The following is a 23,730-nucleotide window of genomic DNA, read 5'->3' on the forward strand; positions in this document are numbered from 1 at the left end:
CTTACCTAAGAAAAAGAAGATAAAAAAGATGAACAGTGAAAGGAAAGCAAACTCAGTTATTAATAACCACACCTAAAACAAAAGCAAATTAAGAGGACAGCTAGATCAGGAGTGAACCATAGAAATGAAGATCACATTTAGGGTTAGCAACAGGGGAGTGGGAGAAGGAGAAGGGGGGAGAAGGTACAGAAAATAAGTAGCATAGACGGCAGGTAGAAAACAGGGGGGAGGGTAAGAATAGTAGGGGAAATACAGAATCTAAAGAACTTGAGACACATGTTCATGAACTAAAGGGGGCGAATGGTGGGGGAGGGGTATGCAGGGTGGAGGGGAATGAAGGGGGGAAATAGAACAAATGTAATGGCATAATCAATCAAGTAAAAAATATATTTTAAAAGAAGGAAAAGAAACATAGGCTTGGTAAGAAGCCCTTACAAACTGACCAACTTGAGTTATTTTTACCTTATGTGCCTCTTAGACTTTTTGTTATTTATTGGCCCACCATAGAAAATCCAATGATAATTATGGAAAAGAGATTACATAATTGTTCATTTATGGTCTTCCAGTCATGTTTCCTGCCATTCTTACTCCCATTTGCAACCAGTTTCTGTTCCAGAACGTGAATTATTTTTATGTCTCTCTGCTTTAAAATCTTTCAGTAGTTCCAGTTTTCATCAATATAAAAGACAAATAACAATAATAGTAGCTGTTATTCATTGAGCTTCTTCCCCCTTTCACTGTACTGCCTACCCATGTTTAATTACTTATAATTTTCTGAATGTACTGTGGTTTCTCACCTACTCCATGCCTTTGCATATATGATTTTTTTTTTCTGGAATGTAACTTCTTACCTCTCTATTTTTTCTCTTTATCTGACCAACCCAACTCATCCTTCAAAATGTGTCTTCCTGTGTCCTTTCTCAAGAAAGCCTTTTTGACATTCTTTCTCTCCTGCCTGGCCAGGTTCCTGTCTTTTGCTGCATTAAGCGTCCTTCTTACATGTTCGCATAACATCATATGCAAACCTCAATCATAGCTTCCATCACAATTTTGAACTTAATTTGTCACATGCTTATCATTCTTTCAAATCAGTGGTTTTCATCCTGGGTCAGAATCATCCAGGGGACATTTGACAATGTCTGGAGATATTTTTGCTTGATAGTCAGGTCACTGCTACTGTCATCTAGTGAGTAGAGGGCAGGGATATTGCTCAGCATCCTGCAATGCACAACACATGCCCCCATAACAAAGCTATCTAGCCCAAAGTGTTAATGCTGAGGTTGAGAAATTTTACTCTGGATTGTGAGTTTCTTGAGGGTAAGAAGCTATCTTTTTAAAAACTTTATTACTCAGTTTATTAGGGTGACACTTGTTAATAAAATTAGTCAATACAATTCTATAGTACATCATCTGTGTATTGTACTTTGTTTACCACCCCAAGTCAGGTTTCTTCTTCCATCACCATTTATCCCCTTTACCCTCTTCTACTTGTATACCCCCCCTCAGGACTGTCTTTTACTCATTTTTAGCATACCTTATCATAAAGTCTGTCACTTAAAATGTATTCAGTAAATGCTTGAATGAATCAATGAATGGTTCACAGAATCAGATGCAGACTTTTCGATTTGTATATCTGAAAGTACAAGATTTAATATTACTAGGAGACTACAAACCAAGCATATGAACTTGTAAATATTCAAATTACCAAAGGATTTTCCATTTCATTTTCTAGAAAGCAAATGCACCTCAAGCATTTATAATATTCTAATTTAGATTAAATATTTTCAGTACTTTATGGTAAAGCAAAGCATGCATTTAATCTTTAGTAGTGGAATCCATATATGGGATCTGTCTGAAGAATCCAGCCATTGTTAATATAATGAGAATGGTTTGCATGACATCGATGTAACTTGGCAGCTAAGGAGAGTGGACTAGAATGTACATGCATAAACAATGATGACTTTACTGTGCTAGTCATTGAGGGGAGTTGATGCCACTGAGTGGGTGTATGTACTGTGTGGTTGTTACATTAAAAATAACTGACCAAGTAGAGCAATGAATCTGCATCAAATTTTGCGTTAAGCTTGAAGAGTCCTCCACAGAAACTATTCAGATGACTCAGGAAGCTTTCAGGGGTGATGGAATGAGTGCAGTGGAAATAAAAGTGTGGCACAAACATTTCCAAGATGGTTGAGAATCTGTTGAAAGTGATCCATGTTCTGGAAGGCCTGCAACAAGCAGAACACCTGAGAAAGTTGAACATGTACGGGCTGCAGTTAACAAAGATTGGTGACTGACAATGCAAGAACTGGAAACTGATCTCTGGATTTGCAAAACTAGTCCTAGATTTTTGATGCAGGATCTTGAAGTAAAATGTGTCATGGCAAAATTCATTCACTGGCTTCTGCTACCAGAGCAGAAGGAATACCTGCTGCAATTGCTAATGACTTAATTCAAACCGCTACCAGTGAACCAGATTTCCTTGAGTAGGTCATCACCGGAGATGAATCATGGGTCTGTGGCTATGAGTATGATCTGGAAATGAAGTCCCAGTTGTCCCAATGAAAATTGCCATTCTCCATGCCCCAAGAGGATGCAGCAAAGTCGTAGAAAGATCAAGACCATGTTAACTGTGTGTTTGATTGAGGAGGTGTTGTCCCCTCATGAGAACACTCCTCCAGGCCAAACAATTAGTAGGAAATACTACGTAAATGTTCTCCTTGGTTGAGAGCTGCAATATAATGAAAACAGCCACAGCTATGGGCACCTGGTGATTGGCAGCTTTATCACAACAGTGTGCCTGCTCATGCATGACATCTCATGCAGAGTTTTTTGGGAAAACATCAAATCACTCAGTTGACTCAGCCCCTCTACAGCCCAGATTTGGTGCCCTGTGACTTCTGGCTTTTTCCAAAACTAAAATCACCTTTGAAAGGGAAGAGATTTCAAACTGTCAGTGAGATTCAGGAAAATACAACTGGGCAACTAATGGAGATGCCAACAAAGGATTTCGAAGTGCTTTGAACAGTGGAAGATAAACCGGGAGAACTGTGTGAGGTCCCAAGGTGCCTACTTTGAAGGGGACTGGGGCATTATTGTGCTATATGCAATGTTGCTTGTATCTTCTTCAAAATGTCTTTTTCATATCACATGGGTGGATACTTTTTGGACAGACCTCATATGTATGTTTCTTACTACAGACTGATAATATTTACTCCTTTCTCATTAATATTGGAAGAGTCAAGGCTTATGCATTAGAAATTACATACAGTTCTTGTGTTCTCAATTGCTTTTAGTCTTATCTGGATATTTGTGGATAACATTTTTGTATATATTTTATTCTAAGAATTAAAATTTTTATTATCGCTTGTTGATAATATTTTGGCTATAGGAGTTCTAAAGCATGTTGATTTTCTTCCTAAAGTGACTAAAAAGAAAGTATAATTTTATTCACTGTTAAAAAGAAATAAAAAAGAATGATACATGCTACAACATATATGAACTTTGGAAAAAGTATGCTACGTGAAAGAAGCCAATCTAAGAGACCCACATATTGAATTACTACATTTATATGATATGCCCACAATAATGTATCCATAGAAACAAAGCAGATTATTAGTTAGGAATGGGAGAGAAGGGTGTTAGGGGCGGATTCTTAATGTGTGTAGGGTTTCTTTTGGAGGTAATGAAAACGTTCTCAAATTCATTGTGATATAGTTGCACAACTCTGAACAAATTAAAATCCATTAAATTGTACATCTTAAATGGGGGGATTTTATGGTATGTGAATTATATCTCAGTAAAGCTTTTAAAACCAAGTAATATGAAAGATTTACCTTCCAAATACTTTTATTTAGTGTAATTTATTGTCTTAGGTTAAAAGAGTCATGTAAAAAGGTGATCTTTTAACTAAAATTGTATTTGTTGAGGCAGGGTTTGGTTTGGAGCATAAATGCAGTTGTCCTTTCACTTAGCTTTATTCCCTTAATTCATGTAACCTGATTTTTAGTATTCTTTGAGTTGATTCTAAGTCAAACTAATGCATAATTCAAAAATAAAAGTAATATCTCTTGTCTACTTCAGATACAAGACAACACTGCAGTGGATCCTGTTTTGATCAGAAGTCTACTTTGTGGTAACTGTTGTTTTATGTGTTGCAGGGAAGGAGACTGGTGGGAAGCGAGATCAATTGCTACAGGAAAGAATGGCTATATCCCTAGCAATTATGTAGCCCCTGCAGATTCCATTCAGGCAGAAGAGTATGGTGTTACTTCATATTTTATTAATTGTTTTGATTTCAAAATGTTTTAATGCACATTCTACTTAGCCACAGCTTTACACACACAGTTACACATCAGTCTTAATACAGCTAATGTATCATATTAATAGGGGATATTACTTGAAAATTAATAATTAATGCCACTATACTTGCTTACAGCAGGATCATAAATGAATCTGCATTAATAACTGTTGTTATGCCTTTATTTTTTCACTTAAAAAATTACATTAACCCTTTTTTTTTTTTAAACAGTATTTTTTTTTTAATTTATTTATCTTTAGAGGGGAAGGGAAAGAGATAGGGAAATATCAATGTATGGTTGCCTCTCGTGTGTCCCCTGCTGGGAACTGGCCTGCAACCTAGGCATGTGCCCTGACTGGGAATTGAACCGTGATACTCTGGTTCACAGGCTCGCACTCAATCCACTGAGCTACACCAGCCAGGTTAACCCTTTTTTTTATTGAGCACTCCAAAAATTTACCCTCAGTGGGTTTATTTTATCAATGTTAATTTGTTGACTTAAGTACTTGCTCCTATGTAGGAGAGTATCCTTGTCTTCTAGGAAGTACACACTGAGAGATTTAGGGATAATGATTCAGCATGCTTGCAACTTGCTTTTACTCAGTTCAGAAAAACACATGCACACATGGAAAGAGAATATAATAAAACAAAATGTTGAGTTGGGAAACCTAGTGGAGGGTATATGGGAGTACTTACTATTCTTGTTAACTTTTAAAAAGTTCACCTTCACTGACATTACTTTTAGGTCTAACCAAGTTTACCTGGGATCCATAAACACTACTCATTTTTATATCACAACACTTAACACAGTGCCTTGTACATAGTAGGTATTTTATTGGTGTTTGATTTTATTAACAATATGTCATTTGTCTCCATAACTCTCTGGTCTGCTTTGATGTTTGTTACTTTCTTTTGTTCTTTTGTCTTTTTTTCCACTATCCTGAGATCCTCCATGGCAGAGACTATCATTTTTTACTCACAAAACTGCATTAAGTCAAGTCTACATGAAGTTTGTGATTTGGATATGGTTTACTTGCATCTTACTGAATATAGATAGATGATCATCACACTGTTGCCAGAAACCACTTTTATTCTTCTTACTGTAATCAAAGTATTTCCATCTGTCACTGATTGAAAGGCTGTGTCTGTTACTGTATTTTCTTCTCCATTTACTGTTCCTGTGACTGCCAGGTAGAGTTTAAGGGACATGTTGAATAGTCAATACATGAAAATACTATGACAGATTATATTCTGAGAGTAATATTTGTAACAGCTCTATTCAATAAAGGTCTTTTATTGTGTCTACATATACTTTAAGCTATGTTCTGTAGCTGATTTTTTGTCATCCACCCCATCCACTTTATTCTTATTAATACTTACATATACTTTTTTTAACCTACACCTTTCTAACTTTGAGTGCTATTTTTTTCCAGGTGGTATTTTGGCAAAATGGGAAGAAAAGATGCTGAAAGATTACTTCTGAATCCTGGGAATCAACGAGGTATTTTCTTAGTAAGAGAAAGTGAAACTACTAAAGGTATGAATATTGTGCTAATATAAATATAATTTTCTTAGGCAGTATTTTGAGAAAGATATAATAAAAGGTTTTATTTCTTCCTGCCCCCCAGGTGCTTATTCCCTCTCTATTCGTGATTGGGATGAAGTAAGGGGTGACAATGTGAAACACTACAAAATCAGGAAACTTGACAATGGTGGATACTATATCACAACTAGAGCACAATTTGATACTTTACAGAAATTGGTAAAACACTACACAGGTATGTAAATATTTCAAAGGTGAAAATTATTTCCTCATGTTGTAGTTTACGAGGACAGAATCCATGTCTTCATGTTCCTTAAGGTTTAGCATGCTGCTTTACACACAGCATCAGCTCACTGGATGTTTGGTATATTCTGGCTTTAAAATGAGAAACAGGTAATACTTACTACCTAAGTTGAGTTCTTGGATGATGTGCTAAAATCAGATTATCATCATTTGAGTCTTTATATCTTACTGGTATAGTGTTTACATGAGAGTTCCATTCATGACAGCTAAATACAAAGATAGATTGTGACAGTAAATAAAAAGGCAAACAAATACTTACATTTATTAAGAAGGTAAAGCTAAGCACTTAAAAAGCTGTATCACATGTCCTTTTGGTTTATTTTCCTCTTCATGGGCTGGACTACATAAGACTTCCAGAACACATAAATGCAGTGAGATTTATTAAAATAAATCCAATGAAGATGCATTTTTCTTTTCCTGCAAAATTAACCTATAGCAACTATAGATATTCTTCAGATTTTCCAGCTTTGAAAGGTATTTCATGTTAGATTCGTCTGTCTTAAAAAGTTTTATTGCTAATTTGATACTTGAATGCTTCTGAAAGTCTTGAGATGATTAATGCTAGGGGAGGAGAAGTTTCCCATAGCAGTTTATTCACTTGACAGTTCAAAGTACATCAAATCAGCCTCCGGTGTTAATTAACATTGATCATGAAACATGTTGCCAAGCAGTGGCATCACTTGTAAATTCACTTGTTAATAGTGGGTTTGCATGGTTGGTTACTTGTCAAGAATGGGAGGGATCATGTCTTTCTTACAATGAGAAAGATTGTATAAGCAGGATTCACAAATCAAACTTAAGAATTTGGGATTCCCTGTTTTTCTGTCTCCTTTATCTAAAAATTAGCTCCATAAAAGAAGTTTTTCCTTGATTTTTGGTGTGCCTCTTATATTAGTGGTTATTAAACATAACAGTTAATGTTAGCACTCTTGTTGGAAAAAAATAAAGTATAGTAGCCACAAGCAGAACTTTTGAGACAGCCAGACCTAGGGTTTGAATCCCATCTTTATCACTTAGTAACTGGACAACCTTGAGAAAGTTGCTTAATTTTCTAAGACTCGTTTATATGAGATACCTGTAAAGTGCTGAATTAGCACAATAGCTTGGACATAAATAATAAATAATAACTTTTAAATGTAATTAACAAAATGTTTCATTTCCTGTGTGTTTTGCTTCTTAGGTACAATTCCCTTTTCATGTGTTGTGCTTTTATGTAAAAAATGTGATCATATATTTTTGTTTTTTATAATTGAAACTTTTAAAAACATTGATATACTACATGTACCTTAATTTTTGTAGTTCATTTTACAGTATAGTTTATTCATTTATCTAGAGCATGCTGATGGTTTATGCCATAAGTTAACAACTGTATGTCCAACTGTGAAACCCCAGACTCAAGGTCTAGCAAAAGATGCTTGGGAGATCCCTCGAGAATCTCTGCGACTAGAAGTTAAGCTAGGACAAGGATGTTTTGGTGAAGTTTGGATGGGTAAGAACTCTGAGTGTTTTTTTTTTTTTTTGGTCATTTTTTAGCCATAGATCAAAATGCCACAATTTATAAAATATATTGAAATATTTGAGGTAACTGCTGCTCATTGAAATTTGGTGTGAACTTTTTAAAATACAGAGCAAAATAGTAAAAGTGTTGTTTCTCTAGGAACGTGGAATGGAACCACAAAAGTAGCAATCAAAACACTAAAACCAGGTACAATGATGCCAGAAGCTTTTCTTCAAGAGGCTCAGATAATGAAAAAATTAAGACATGATAAACTTGTTCCACTATACGCTGTTGTTTCTGAAGAGCCTATTTACATTGTCACTGAATTTATGTCAAAAGGTATGTGTATATTACGTATCTCTTATGGTGTCCATGTTACTGAATTTTTAAAAAGCAAGTCTTTTATGCATGCAGATTTCTGTTGTATAGTGTTTTCTAAGATTTTTATGTAGATATTTGAAAAGAGAAAACCTGACGTTTTGTTTAATGGAATAGTTGATGACTAGCTCCAGTTATTCCAAAGGATATTACAAAGTTTAAAAGGAAAATAAGCAAGGTGAATTTATTTTGAAAGTAAATAGTCTTTTATTCCACTTGACTAAAGAAAATGGAATAGCTAGGAAGTAAAAGAGAAAGTCTTTATAAAGTTGAAATAAGATTATGCAATCAGATATTTATATCTTTGGTACTAAAGCAAAGAATCAGGTAAAGTTAATTTTTATAACATTTTAATACAAGCATAATCTTCATACTCAGGGCTCCTAGAAACTTTGTTGTTTTTCTACTGTCAACTGAAATGGCTTCATTACCCTGGACCTCAAGGTGGGATCTTTAGTTACAGGATTAGTTAGGGCCGGGGTAAAGGGTAGGCAAAATTGTTGCTCTTCCCTTTATTTCCCCTTTGCTGATGTGCTGTAGAAGAGGAACAAGTCATAAAATAGACACTAGGCTTGCTTATTACCCTCTTAAATTTCAGCTACATTTTTTCCTCTTAATAAGTCACTCATCCATAGCTAACACTGATCATGTTATCTTTTTCCAGTAGTGCACCTTGGCCAACTGCATAGTTCCATCTAGTGGTGACAGGTTCAACTACAAGCTACCCATTGGCCATAGGAAATGTTCCCCCTAAAAGGGACAGAGGAACCAAAGGTTAAAAGAACTGATACAGCCTAGTAATTGATAGCCAAAACATACCTAAGTCCCCAAAGTACAAGGCACTTTTTTGGAAGGAAACTCCTACAAACCACTGCCAAATATCTCATTTCAGAGTGCATTAGATGAACTAGAAAAGGAAGAAAAGAGACAACAAAGAGGAAGTTTAAATCAAGATATTGATAGCGTAACAATATAATGGTGGTAAAGCTAATGATCCATTAACTTTGTATTGATTTCAAGAGTTATTTTATTGGGGGTAACATGGTAGAAATCTGTATTGTCAGGTTGCTGGGTTAGGATTATTTCTAGATAGGAGATTCAGGATGTAGGATTATAAATGTCCCTTCTAGCTTTTAAAACTCTCATCATCATCATGTAATCAGGTGTTTAGCAGCTGACCCTCTATAATCCTTCCAAACTCATTGCTTTAAGTGCGTCCCCATAAATCCACTTTTCTGGCCAGATAGGTCTTCTTGTTGCTTCTTGTTTTCAAGAATTTATTCATGTTATTTCCTTTACCTGGAATTTGGTTCTCTATTTCTTGACCAGTCCATCAACTCTACTTCCTTCAGGTTGTACTTAAGTCAGGTGTTAGAAGCCTTGTACTAATCTATCAATGTGTCATGATCATTATATCCTCTGAAATCTTTGTGGTCAACTACTCTACAAATTACTAACAACCAAAATGTGAATGCTTCATATCTATATGACACTTTGTTATTTATTATTTCAAAGAACTAAAGAAACCCAAATAACTAGATTAAATTTGAAAATACCTAAACTTGTGAAGAGTTAGTTTTTAGTATAAAAGTAAGTTTTTTATAAACAAATGAAGCTACAGGCTGAAATTTCAGTAAGTATAATAGAAATTGAGGAAGAGTTTACATATGCTGGAATAAATCAAGAAAACATAGTACAAAAGACAAGTCTTGAACTGTCCTGTAAGGTTATGAAGGATATGGCTGTGTAAAGGGAAGAGCTACGAGGACTAAGGAAATGGGGAACAACCATAGCTGGTAGAAAGACAGAAGTAGTGGAAGAAACTAGTTGGGAATAAGGCTTAGAGGGGTTTTAATGAGACAAGCTGAAGGATTACTTCGAATCGATTTCACTATTATTTATGATTCACTGCCAGACTCCTAATGAGCTTCAGAGGGTACTTGAACTTCCTTTGAAGTTGTGTGTCAGTTTTTTCATACTTATGTGTGTTTTCTGGAAAGAGTATATAGTTTTCATCAGATTCTCCAATAACTTATGAACCAAAAAAAGTTAAGGACCACTGATAAGATCCAAAATGTTGTGTGATAAATGGATATAAGAAACATTTAAATGTTTCTTAAACATTTAAAGGGGTGGGTTTTTTTTGTGATTGGGTAATGATTGGAGAAGAATTATCAAAATGATACAATTTCTAATCCTTGGTTTCTTTTTAAAATATATTTATATGTCACATGTAGAAAGCTTCCTTTCTGAGATTTTATTTATTATTTTTTAGGGAAAGGAAAGGGAGAGAAACATCGTTATAAGTGGGGGAGATACATCAATTGGTTGCCTCTCACATGCCCCCAACTGGGGACCTGGCCCAAAACCCAGGCATGTGCCCTGACTAGGATTCGAACCAGCGATCTTTTGGTTTGCAGGCCAGCACTCAGTCCACTGTGCCACACCAACCAGGGCAATCCCTGTATTTCTATGCTCTTTTGCATTATTTTAGCACTTATCTGTTGTTACACTGAATGATGTTCCACTTAGTGTATTGAATCAAAGAATTCTATTTTCTTCTTCCTTCTATGTACTCTGCATTATCATGTATTTATATGACATCATTCATATAAATGATGCATTCAAAAGAAGCATCCCTTCCTTTGTTTAAGAACAGCTCCTTTACTGCATCCGTGATGCTTCTCGATCCTTAACTTACTTTAAAGAACAAAACCCTCCCTTTATCCCTAACATCTGCTTTTTACCTACTACTCTACTTTCTTTTTTGCCTCCCTTCACAGCCAAGATTTTTTATAGAACAGGCAGTACCGGTCTCCAATTCCTAACCAGTCATATACTCTTTTTAAAGCTATTCTAGATTAATTAATGTCAACAGTTTTCATAGTATTTTTTAAGAATTATGGAGTGTTTCAAACATATAAAGGATACTGTATAACACCTAGGTCCCTACCATCCATATTTAATGAATGTCTACATTTTTCCATATTTGCTTCAGATCTTTCTACTAAAGAAACATCATATTAATGATCTGATTGAATCCTTGTTTTTAACCCTCCTTGAGACCTATTCTTTTTTTAGCCCTTCTTTTTAGCCCCTTCGTACATATTTCCCTTCAAAGGGAGCCTTGTTTTTAAAATTGGTGCTTACCTTTCCCACCTGTGTTATCCCTGTCGATATATGGGGTTTGCCAAAATATCTGTAGGGTTTTTCCCATAAAATGACATGTTTCATTTTCACCAATAACTTAATTAATTTGGATATTTCGAATATGTTGGCTATCTCTAGTGTGGTATAATGTTGATTGTTCTCAATTAATGTCTCGATTTGATCCATATCAACTTCACCTGGTCTGCCTGACCAGGGAGTGTTGTCCAGTGAGAAATCTCCAACTTGAAACTTTGCAAACCACTTAACACATTTGATCAGTCACAGCACCTTCTTCATATACTGCACAAATCTTTGTTGTGTGTTTCAGTTGCACATATACCTTTCTTGAAATAATAAAACATAACAGGCTGAAAATATTGCATATTTTCTTCCACCTTTAATATTAAAATGGCTACACAAAAAATTCACCAATTTTGGTGTTATTTTTTAAGTGTACACTGTCACAATACAATCTAACAAAATTGTTTTAAGTGAAGTTAAAGACAATGAAGCACTACTAGAGCCGTATTATGGAAAAAACAAATGAGCTTTTTGCCCAACTCAGTACTTTTACTAAAATATTTACCTACTGACAGTTTTTAATTTTTTAACTTACATCAATGCAGCTTTATTTTTATTCAACATATGTTCTTGAGATTTATTCATGTGGATGAGGGAAAAATCCAGTTCATATACTTGTAACTGTTGTGTAAGATTCTATATGAGTGTACCATTGTTTATTCATTCCTTTCCCAGTGAACATTTATTAGGCTGCTTTTAGTTTGTCACTGGTATATACAATGCTGCAGGGAATATCCTTGTACTTGCTCCTTTTGCACATAAAAAGCCTGTAGTGCAAAGCCTGCAATGTCACCTGGAAACTTGTTAGAAACACAATCTTCACTTTCCTACCCTCTATGTAATAGTCTACTGACGGCTGTTCATCCCATTTGTTAAATCTCTCTAATAACTTTTTCCTTCTTGTCATTTCCACTTTCTTTGTTAGATTTTAACATAATAGTCTATGCTAGACTGTTGCAGGAAACACAAACTTATTCCTTTTATGAACTTTGGCCCAATTTCATTCTTCATATTACTATTGGAGATACTGCTTTTTCAACATAAATCTGATCTTATTGCTTCTCAGTGTAAAATTTTATATAAAAGAATAAAGTCTGTTTATGCTTTGCCTTCTGTGTAACTTTTATAATATCTACTGAGCACTATTGTTTGCTATAATATATATACTATTGTGTGTGTATATATTACAATATGTATATATACACATAATATATATACTGCTGTATATATATTATATATATACTATACGTTCATACTAGATCAGATCTTTTCAAGAGCAGGGACCATGACGTACCTCTGTACCCTTTTACAGTACTTCACATGTAGTAGGTCCTCAGTAAATATTTGAGTGGGCAGATACATGGACAAACACAGTAACATGTTTTCTTTGTTTTATTTTAGTTTCATTTTGAAATACGTTTAAACTTTTAGAAAAGTTACAAAAATAATATAAAGAATTCCTGTATTTCAGCCAGATTTGTCAGTTGTTAACTAGATATATTATCAATATATAAAATATAAGGGTTTTCTTCTGAAACATTTAAGAGTACATTACAGACATTAAGCTCCCTTTACCTCTAAATATATCAATATTTGTTTCCTACAGACAAGAACAGCATTTTACATAACCACAGTATAATGGTCAAGTTCAGGAACTATAACATGGATATAATTTTGTTGTCTAATACCAGTCCATTTTCTGATTTCACCAGTCATCCCAGTGATGTCCCTAATTATAGCAATATTTTTCTGATCCAGTAATTTGGTCTACTTTAATCTGGAGAAGTCCCTCAGCCTTTCTTGTTTGTTTGTTTGTTTGTTTGTTTGTTTTTAAGATTTTATTTATCTTTAGAGGGGAAGGGAAGGAGAGAGGGAGAGAAACATCAATGTATGGTTGCCTTTCGTGCGTCCCCTGCTGGGAACTGGCCTGCAGGGAACATGCCTGCAACCCAGGCATGTGCCCTGGCTGGGAATCGAACCGCGATCGTCTGGTTCGCAGGCCCGTGCTCAATCCACTGAGCTACACCAGCCAGGGCTCCTTTCTTGTTTTTCGTAATATTGTTATTTTTTAAGACAACAGTACCATTTTTTTAATAAAATGTGTCTGAATTTGGGTTTATCTGATATTTTCTCCTTATTCAAGTGAGGTACATGGCAAATTGTAACCAATAATAGAGGAATAGCAGCTAGATGTTTCCTTTCTAGCCTTTTTCTCTGTTGACATTCATAGTACTTTGCTTTTATCTGAAATCTGCTAAAATTGAGTAGAGTTAGCTGGAATTAGTTTTAAGTAACCCAAGATATTCACAGTTATCTTAACTCTTGATTCAGATTGTCTTAAAAATATGTAAGAATCTAATACTACCTTTTGAATAAAAATTAGAATTGTTCTTGATCAAAGTGAGGAATGAATGAATGCCTCTAATCTGGTAAGATTATTGCATTTTCCCTTTTTTTGAATGTTATCAAGAGAAGTTCATAAAATTTCAGTTTAGGGACCTCTTCTAGAATCTTACAGATAAGTTATTCAGAAATTCCAAAGCTATAAAAAAAGGTTAAAAAATGAAAAGTTGAAGTTTTATATCATCATGTGATTTATTTGATTATTTCCCATGAATGTTTTGCTGTTTCTTATAGGGAGCTTACTAGATTTCCTGAAGGAGGGAGATGGGAAGTATTTGAAGCTCCCACAGTTGGTTGATATGGCTGCTCAGGTACTTGTATATCTGTACATGTGTCATTAGTTTGAATTGAAAGTGCATTCAAAATGAAAAATAATTTTAGTAGAATACTACTGTTTATATAATGAAATCATGGCATTTTGGAGTTGAAAGAGACATAATCCAGTCTGATCTCTTGGTTATAGTTAATGTACTATCTGAAAACTAGAGGTATCTGAAATTCAGGTAACATTAGTATTAGAACCAGGTATGTGACTACCATTATACTGCTGTCCTGAATCACATGGCCTTTCAGAAGCATACTACATCCACAAACATAAAGTCTATATGTATTTATATTTTAACAGGTAAATTTTAAAACAGTGAATGATTGCTATTCCAAAGGAAATAGTAGTTTTGGAAATCTAAAGTATATGATGCAATATGGAGAAATTTTATACGAAGAAACTGTATGTATAAGACTTTAGCATATGCCAGCCCTAGTCCACACTCCTGAATTCGGGGCTTATAGACATTTCATAGTAGAGGCTGGCAAACTGTTTTTGTAAAACACCAGAAATTTAGGTTTTATGGACTACATACATTTCTCTTCCCCTTCTTCCTTCTCTCCTGTCCCCTTCCCCCTCTTCCCCTTCCCTCTCATTCACCCTTCCTATCCTCCTCAATTATAGTGTTTTGTTTTTTTTTTCTATTATCTGCTAGATTATGCCCTGTAGCTGATTCGGACACTAGCGTGCATGTCTCATTATGGATGAAATGAGACATTCACACGGACCACTGAGTCCAGTGGAGGAAAAGGGACGGCATGGCTTTTCTCTCGAAGGGAGCAAAAGCCTCGTCCCTTGCCATGACTGTCCTTTATTGGGTTTCTGGGCACATTACATGATGGTCCGCATTTACTAAGCACAAGTTCACTTTAGGGGGTTACCTTTTACAGACAACAAAGGAGCCAATGCCGCTAATCACATCACAGAAGAGGGATATTTGCAAATAAAAAGGCAAAAGTGGTTCATCTGTTACACTCATTCTTGGAAGGTTTAGCATGGATTTTCAGAAGTTACTTTGCAGTCAATGTTTGCCACTAATCCTGTTGAGGGAGTTTTTTTTTTTTTTTTTTTTAAGATTTTATTTATTTATCTTTAGAGGGGAAGGGAAGGAGAGAGGGAGAGAAACATCAATGTATGGTTGCCTTTCATGCATCCCCTGCTGGGAAGTGGCCTGCAGGGAACCGGCCTACAACCCCGGTATGTGCCCTGACTGGGAATCGAACCGGGATTGTCTGGTTCGCAGGCCCGTGCTCAATCCACTGAGCTACACCAGCCAGGGCTTCCTGTTGAGGGAGTTTTTAGTAAAAGCAAGATTCAAAGTGGCCTAGGCATATTGCAGGCCTGATTCCTCACAGGAGAACCTATCTGTGGGTTTGGGTTCTGTCCATCTCTGAGTGGGAGCTGGGCCTACGCCCCGAAGAATCTCTGAGTGGGAGCTGGGCCTACGCCCCGAAGAACGGTCTCCTACATGTAACCATTATCTCCTTTAGAGATGTAGCAGTTTTCAGTGATCATCTTAACATAAACCAGAATTGTTTTTATCTCTCCTTCCCTTTTTATATGTCTTGTTTTCCCCCAAGATTGCTGACGGTATGGCATATATTGAAAGAATGAACTATATTCACCGAGATCTTCGAGCTGCTAATATTCTTGTAGGAGAAAATCTTGTGTGCAAAATAGCAGATTTTGGTTTAGCAAGATTAATTGAAGACAATGAATATACGGCAAGACAAGGTAAAATTACTATATTTTTAGTAGGATTTATTGGGGTGACATTGGTTAATAAAATTAAATAGGCTTCAGGGGAACAGTTCTATAATACATCATCTGTGTACTGTGTTGTGTGTTCACTACTCCAAGTCAAGTTTCCTAAAATTACTATTATTTAAAATAGTTTTTTTCCTCTGGCCCCTGGTAGGAGCTACCCTGGTCCCTCTCCATATGTGGGAACACTCAAGCCTGATGCATCCAGTAATAATGTTTAGATCCCCAGAAGACATGAGGAATTCTTCAGCCTCATGCTTAATTTTGGGGTATTTAGGGAAACATTTTGGGGATGGCAAACTACTGATAGCCACCATCTATAGTTCCCAAGTTTAACCCAGATAATGTCTTGGTAATGCAGCTTCATTGATGGCAGTAGAACCAACTGCCGTCAAGCATCTCAGTGTTCAGGCAGTCATGGTAGGAGGCTGCCAGGCAGGCTAAAATTATTTTTTAATAAGTGCTTGTAACCTTACGTTCAACAGATGTTCTTAGTTACCATTCTTTTGAACATACAGGGTTTAACAGAATAAGAATAGCTCTAGATCCCTCGGGCACATCCAACATTGGTTTTAATCGTAAAATTATATACAGTACATGATACCACAGCTTTCTGGTAATTGTTTCCCTGAGGAAGAATTTGACTGGGTATTCTTTGCATTGTAAATATAGCTCCCTTTACACTATCTTTACACTTCTTTTGGCACACCAACAAATGAACATTTTAAAATTCCTTTTGTAACCACCTCAAACTATCCAGATTTTATTATACCAAGGATCGGAAAAGGTCTATTTGAAGCTAATATATTAAATAACATATAATTTTATAAAGGCTTTGGAAACCACTTTTATGCCAGATTTACAGTAAGTGTTTATTGTATATAACATTGTAATAAAAAGCATTTGAAAATTAACACTGTAAAAGGGTGAGGGAAGGAAGCTTGTGGAAGTTAACCTAAGTCGATTGTTCTCTTTGGCATCTGCCTCTCTAAACTCTCATTCAGTACACACTTAATGAACACACATATGCATACGCATATGGAAAGAGTATGGGTTTTTTAATTCCAATTCCATCTCTCACTAGCCCAGAGGTTTCAAACAAGTTATTAAACCTTTTTGACTGAGCCTCCGTCTCCTCACTTACAAAGATTAGGTGGTAATGTTTACATTTCAAGGTTGTCATGAAGCTTTAATGAAGTAATAGATGTATAGTGCCTGGCATTATCTAACATAGCAGGTGCTCAGTAAGTACTAGAGCTTACATTTTAATGGGGAAGGTAGACCTATATATAAATAACTATAAAGCAAACATTCCATAATTTAATGTCAAAAGACTATGTGGAAAATACTTCGGGAAAGCAGAGAGAACCAGAAAGACATCACAGAGGGGATGGCTTGAGAGCAGAGCCTCACAGAGTTTAAGTTAGGCAGAGATTAAGTAAAGTAAGGTCCAGTGCTCATCACCACAGAGGTTGTCCATCCTGCATGAAACCTTCCGTGATGCTTCATACCTACAACAAAAGATGCCTTGTTGTTCACAATAATTTCAGAATAAAGGACATGCCTATAAATTAACAATTTTGGCCTTTTTGAATTGATGTATAATCTTTTTTTCCCATCAGACTGTGATCTTTTGTCAATGACTATATTGGTACACAAACTATAGGGAACTGTTGTCTTAAACCACAGGTTCTCAACTGGTGATTTTTGCCCCATAGGGAATGTTTGGCAGTGTCACTATCTTGAGACATTTTGGGGTTGTAACAACTGGGAAGTTGCTATTGGCATCTAGTGGGTGGAGGCCAGGCATACTGCTAAACACCCTACAGTGTAGAAGGTAGGCCCCACCGAAGAATTATCCAGCCCGAAATGCCAGTAGTGCCAGTTTGAGAAACTCTTCCTTCAGCACAGTGCTTTCTTTTCAACCTCCATACCTCTGTGCAGGTCCCTCCAGCTAGAGTATCTTCCTGTCCCTTTGTAATCTTTACCTATAAAATTCTAACCATTTTTTAAATTTTAACTTAGTTGCCCCCTTTCTAATTAAACCTTTTGTGATTGTGCTAGTGAAAATTGATCTTCTGTTTGATATCTAAAGAACTGTGTTACAGCACTATATACATACATACAGAAATAACCTGAAGTTTGTAAGACTCCTAATGTCGCCACTGTAAGTATAAAAGCTGCACAAAGTCTATGTTTTTCTTTTCCATAACAATTATAATGCCTTGTGCATAAAAAATATATGATAAAAATTTGAGTTAATTAATATAGGCTTCTAAAAATGATAGTACAATAAAATTTTCCAGAGAAATATCAAAATTAAAAAGAGATTGTGGTTGAAAACCAATAGACAGTAGAACCCAACAGAATATACCCTCTTCAACCAGTGGTTAGCTGTAACTACTAGACTTACTTAAAAGTTGTAAGTCCTATAATAACATGTTTTTGCTTTCTTCTTATTGGAGTTTCTGCGTCCATTTTCTAGAATAGTATTTGTACCCACCAACAGTATTCCTTTTATGTCATTGAATATCTTATCAGGAAGAAATGTGACTTATTTTAATATCAATTTTAAATATTAAAATGTTTCTTGTGTGTCTTGTACTTTTGAAGAATTTAACACTGATGATACATATAATGAGAATATTGCCAGAAAATTAGCCCTTTTTATGCCATATTTATACAAATAGATTTTTAAAAACAATTTACTTAAGCAAAATTGTCAATACTGTTTTAGGTGCAAAATTTCCAATCAAATGGACAGCTCCTGAGGCTGCACTATATGGTCGATTTACAATAAAGTCTGATGTATGGTCATTTGGAATTCTACAGACAGAACTGGTAACAAAGGGCAGGGTGCCATATCCAGGTAAGCTTGCATTTTATTAGCTCTTGGTTATTCCATTAGTGACTTTAACTGGAATTTATTAGGATCAGAAATGTAAGGCGAAAGGTCTTTTTTCCTCTCTTTGTCTTTCTTTTTTCTTCCCTCCCTTCCTCTCTTTGTTTTGGCATTGGATGGACAGCAAACTGATAGGGCAAGCATGAGGTGTGCCCCACATTGAGCTAAACTTTCTCCCTTAGGGTATTTTCCAAAAGGACTATTTACTCTACTATTCTCTCAGATAATAAATATATCTTCAGTGTTTTGGGTAATCTTTCCCACACCCATAATCCCACTCTTCCAGGCCCTGTCTTATAAGTTGTGATAACACAGGGTTAACTGTACGTGAGGATTTGGGGGGGGGGTTACAAAGGAATACAATAAAGGAACTTTGTAATAACTGGAGGAAGGTCAAACAGGTGGTACTAGATAAAGAAAGTGTTTCATGAAAGTGACTTGATATAAAGTCACAGTGAAAGTCCTTTCAAACACTATCTTGCCACTTTTCCTCATTAGCCCAAGTTTGGTAAAGAATACTGTTAATATCAGAACTTTGAAGTAGCACCCTAAATTTTCATTAATCAATTGGAATAGGCTTTTGAAGGCCTTTAATGTTGAAAATAACGTTTTAAGTGGAATGAAAAAAATGAGACATTGTGAAACAGTCCAGCATTTTCTAAGCTTTTCTTGGTATAATTTGACAGTGAAAATTTATTTCTTTGTTAAAATAATAGTTTCACTAAGTAAACTTAATATACTTTGAATCAGTTTGTGGTTAGAGAATTTGTTCTTTTTTTTCCCCTAGTTTAAAAATCACTGTATAAATTTAAGGCATACAGCATGATGGTTTGAACTACATGTATTGTGGAATGATTGCCACAGTTGGTTCATTGTATTAGTGGTGTTTGGCATCGTTGTTTTTTAATGTTTGATGTTTTTTTATTGTGTTAGGTATGGTAAACCGTGAAGTACTGGAACAGGTGGAACGAGGATATAGGATGCCTTGTCCTCAGGGCTGTCCAGAATCCCTACATGAATTAATGAATCTTTGTTGGAAGAAGGACCCTGATGAAAGACCAACATTTGAATATATCCAGTCCTTCTTGGAAGACTACTTCACTGCTACAGAGCCACAGTACCAACCAGGAGAAAATTTATAATCCAAGTAGCCTAATATTTTATATGCACAAACCTGCCAAAATGTAAAGAACTTGTATAGACTTCCTCACTTACGTACAGGAATCAAAAGAAGGAACTCCTCTTCACTCTGCATGTTTTTAATGGTAAACTGGAATTCCAGATATGGTTGCACAAAACCACTTTTTTGTTGTTCCAAGTGTTAAACTCTAAAGTACCAGTGATGAATTTTCCAACTTATTTCAGGGTCCAGAGAAAGTATGGCTAAGATATCGATGATAGTGAGTGTGATAGCATGACAATGAAGAGCAACAAAGCTACTGTTCATAAGCCACTTCCTTTATTTTAGTCCCCAAACTCAGAATTGCTAAGAGAAAATTGTTTATCATTAGAGACAAAACTTTGGAAAGAATGAAGTTATATCATAATGAAATCCAAAATCAAGGAACTTCATGGGACCAAATGATTCCATTCCATTTTAAAATTTTTCTTGCATTCATTCTTCTCAAAAGTTTTTCTAAGTTGAAGTTAATGTGCAGTTTTAATATATGCCTCCCTTTCATGGAAATGAGCAAGATTTTTAGAAGAAAAAAGGAATATAAACAACACCTTAAGCTTGATTAATGGTTACCTAACAGCAGTGGGATTTGAAAGTATAATGCACTATGTTAATACTCAAACTCATGGAACTGGCAAGTAGAACTTTTACACTTTATTTTCTGAAAAGCTCAGTTTAGAATAATGAAGGTTAACTAGAAAGCAAGTTAATCTTTTGTAAGTGTGCATTGATTTTTTAAAAGGCAATATATAATTGAAATTATACTATCCAGTCCAAGGGGAAATCTTTTAATCTTTAGAATAGCATGAAAAAAATAAGTCCCAACATTTAAATAGGTATTGTGAGATACTGCTAAATATGTATTTATGGTGATGGGTGCCACAAATGTAAAATATCACTAGATCAGGGACTTGAATGCACTTTTGCTCTTACTGCATATAGACTAACAGAGAGGAAAATGTATTTAAAAGAAATATGAGAAAAGAAAAATGTGAAAGTTTTACAGGTAGAAGAGGTGGAATGTTATATTTAATGTTGATTTATGGAGTGACAAAATGGCTTTGCTGGCACTCAAAGCTTCTCACTTATCTATTTTTTGAAATTTTAAGAATTATAAACTATGATTATAAGACTAATCTAACCATAAACACTAAGTGACTGGTACAGCCTCAAAATAAGTTAAGGCATCCCACTAATTTCAATGATGCAGCTTTTATGCAAAATATTTTTTAAAATTCAGTTTTCAAATTTGTGTTGGAATCTGCATTCACTTTTTAAATATACTTAATGGTGTTGCATTTTTTCTTTCAGAATTAGTTGATTTATAGAGGAAAGCTTATTCAGAATAATAACAGTGGTGAAAAGGGGGGACAGTTTTTGCCCATTTAAAGTACACAAGTAAAACATATAAAATAAGACTGATTTTTATGACTAACAGAAATTCCAAAAGATGAATTCGAATAGCAGGATTACTAGCTTAAGGATCTAGCAAGGAACTGAACCTGACAAATTAAAGTCTAGTATTTTATGTTTTAAAGTACTCTTTTATAGTTATACTCTACATAAAGCAATACATTCAGTCCCCATATTTTAGGAATATAATTTTTAACTACTATCACTTACCTGATCATTAAATTTAACATCCCGTGCTATGGTATCTGTGTTGAAATTCAGACCATTTTAAAATGTGACAGTTGAACTTCATGCAAATTGGCAACAGTTCTGGTACTAAAAATTGTAGTGGTTTCTTATGTTTACGTAACCTGCTTAGTATTGAATCCCTCTCCAAGAGGATCATCGAATGAAAACTGCCCTTAATGTCTGCATCCTGTGACATCAGATTTTTAAAGGGCTTCATGTGAACTATGGTTTATTTTTTCTAGCATTAAAAAAGTATAACAAAATGATATGTTTATGTACTAATTCTGTTCAGAAAAATAAGCCAAGAAAAGTTGTATTCATCAGGTTTTTATTGGGTTTTAACTGAAGGGAGCTGTTCCTTATAACATCACTTGTGTAGTAAGGAAATAACACTAACTCAATGTGTATTCGATTTAAATGGTTATGTATTTTTAAATTGCCAAGAAAAATAAACAGCTTTGTACATTTGAAGATTTTTTTTTCAACACCTTTTCACCTTCAATATCTTAATGTGAAACCTGACCCTTACCCCCCTGGAAAAAAGTTGGTAAAACAACCTTTTAGCACAAACAGTTTTTTAAATGAATAATGGTAGCCTAACACTTAATATTTTTATAAAGTATTATAATACTGTTTTGTGGATAATTGAAATAATTCTCATTGAATGTTCCCGTTTATCTGTTTTGCCACTGTTCATACTTTCTCAGCAGATTTTTTAATGGGTATTTAAAGCAAAGTATATTCTGAGTTTTTTTTCATTAGAAAAACAAGTGTTCTGTTACAACTCTTGAGCAGAATTAAGTCAATCCTTTATTAAGTTCAGAACATTATTGAGCTCATTCTATGTGCTTAGTTTTCCAGGTGACTTTTTTTTTAAGTTAAACCAGCAACTACAGGTGATGTACAGAGAAACTGAAGTGATTTAAGCTATTCATAGAGAATCTGTGTTGAAGGATATAAATTAGAAAAACAACTTTTGATCATAAGGAATTTAATTTTTTTTAATGAAAACACATGAGCCTTATTTCTGTGTGTGTTTTAATTTCTATATGTATAATGAAAATAAAGTTATACTAAATTATGAATGGGCAATCAAAGGCATTTGTTATTTTCAATAAGATGTTAATAAATATTACCTCTTATTATTATCTAAAATCATTAGCTTTGGTTTCCCTAATGATTTCAGAAGAGTAACATTTAATTAAAAACATAAGTTAGTAGACATTTATCAATTTTTTTATAGTATAGTAGTAGCCCCTTGATATTTTTCTAGCTTGCTAGTTACCTTTTAATTTTGCAAATAATTTTTTGACATTTCAGTTGTGTATCTGTATGTTGTCTTTTTTTATGCTTGGAAAGTCTTTTGCATCCCAAGATTAAATACCTCATGTTAAATTTTATGCTTTTCTTTTTTATTAATATATTTATTGATTATGCTATTACAGTTGTCCCATTTTCCCCCTTCACTCCTGTCCACCCTGCACACCCCCTCCCATCCACATTAACCCCCCTTTAGTTCATGTCCATGTGTTATAAGTTCTTTAGATTCTACATTTTCCATACTATTCTTACCCTCTCCCTGTCTATTTTCTACCTACCATCTATGCTAATTATTCTCCGTACTTTTTCCCCTTCTCTCTCCCTCCCGTGGTCCTAACCCTCCATGTGATCTCCATTTCTATGGTTCTGTTTCTGTTCTAGTTATTTGCTTAGTTTGTTTTTGTTTTAGGTGTGGTGGTCAATAATTGTGAGTTTGGTGTCATTTTACTGTACATGTTTTCTATCTTCTTTTTCTTAGATTAGTCCCTTTAACATTTCATATAATAAGGGCTTGGTGATGATGAACTCCTTTATTAACTTGACCTTATGTGAGAAGCACTTTATCTGCCCTTTAATTCTAAATGAGAGCTTTGCTGGATAGAGCAATCTTGGATGTAGGTCCTTGCCTTTCATGACTTGGAATACTTTCGAGCCCCTTCTTGCCTATAAGGTCTCTTTTGGGAAATCAGCTGACAGTCTGATGGGAACTCCTTTGTAGGTAACTGTCTCCTTATCTCTTGCTGCTTCTAGGATTCTCTCCTTCATTTTAATCTTGGGTAATGTAATTATTATGTGCTTTGGTGTGTTCCTCCTTGGGTCCAACTTCTTTGGGACTCTCTGAGCTTCCTGGACTTCCTGGAAGTCTGTTTCCTTTGCCAGATTGAGGAAGTTCTCCTTTATTATTTGTTCAAATAAGTTTTCCACTTGTTGCTCTTCCTTTTCTCC

At 34.9% G+C, this 23,730-nt stretch overlaps 1 protein-coding gene across 4 annotated transcripts in view; it reads left to right on the forward strand.

The window, feature by feature from the left end:
• The window catches only part of YES1 (YES proto-oncogene 1, Src family tyrosine kinase), a 78,957-nt gene extending 56,407 nt beyond the window's left edge, over positions 1–22,550 (forward strand). For all 4 annotated transcript variants that reach the window (XM_053664230.1, XM_053664229.1, XM_037156558.2 and 1 more), the window contains 9 exons: positions 4,161–4,259; positions 5,734–5,837; positions 5,929–6,078; positions 7,480–7,635; positions 7,804–7,983; positions 13,891–13,967; positions 15,562–15,715; positions 18,483–18,614; positions 19,581–22,550. In XM_053664230.1, the coding sequence (XP_053520205.1) occupies positions 4,161–4,259; positions 5,734–5,837; positions 5,929–6,078; positions 7,480–7,635; positions 7,804–7,983; positions 13,891–13,967; positions 15,562–15,715; positions 18,483–18,614; positions 19,581–19,789 (1,261 nt within the window). In that variant the 3' untranslated portion in view covers positions 19,790–22,550. The remainder of the gene's footprint in view (positions 1–4,160; positions 4,260–5,733; positions 5,838–5,928; positions 6,079–7,479; positions 7,636–7,803; positions 7,984–13,890; positions 13,968–15,561; positions 15,716–18,482; positions 18,615–19,580) is intronic.
• Positions 22,551–23,730: the final 1,180 nt, after the last annotated feature.

The sequence above is a fragment of the Artibeus jamaicensis genome, unplaced genomic scaffold, assembly GCF_021234435.1.
Source record: "Artibeus jamaicensis isolate MK-2021 breed Jamaican fruit bat unplaced genomic scaffold, CSHL_Jam_final contig_354, whole genome shotgun sequence".
Taxonomy (NCBI): domain Eukaryota; kingdom Metazoa; phylum Chordata; class Mammalia; order Chiroptera; family Phyllostomidae; genus Artibeus; species Artibeus jamaicensis.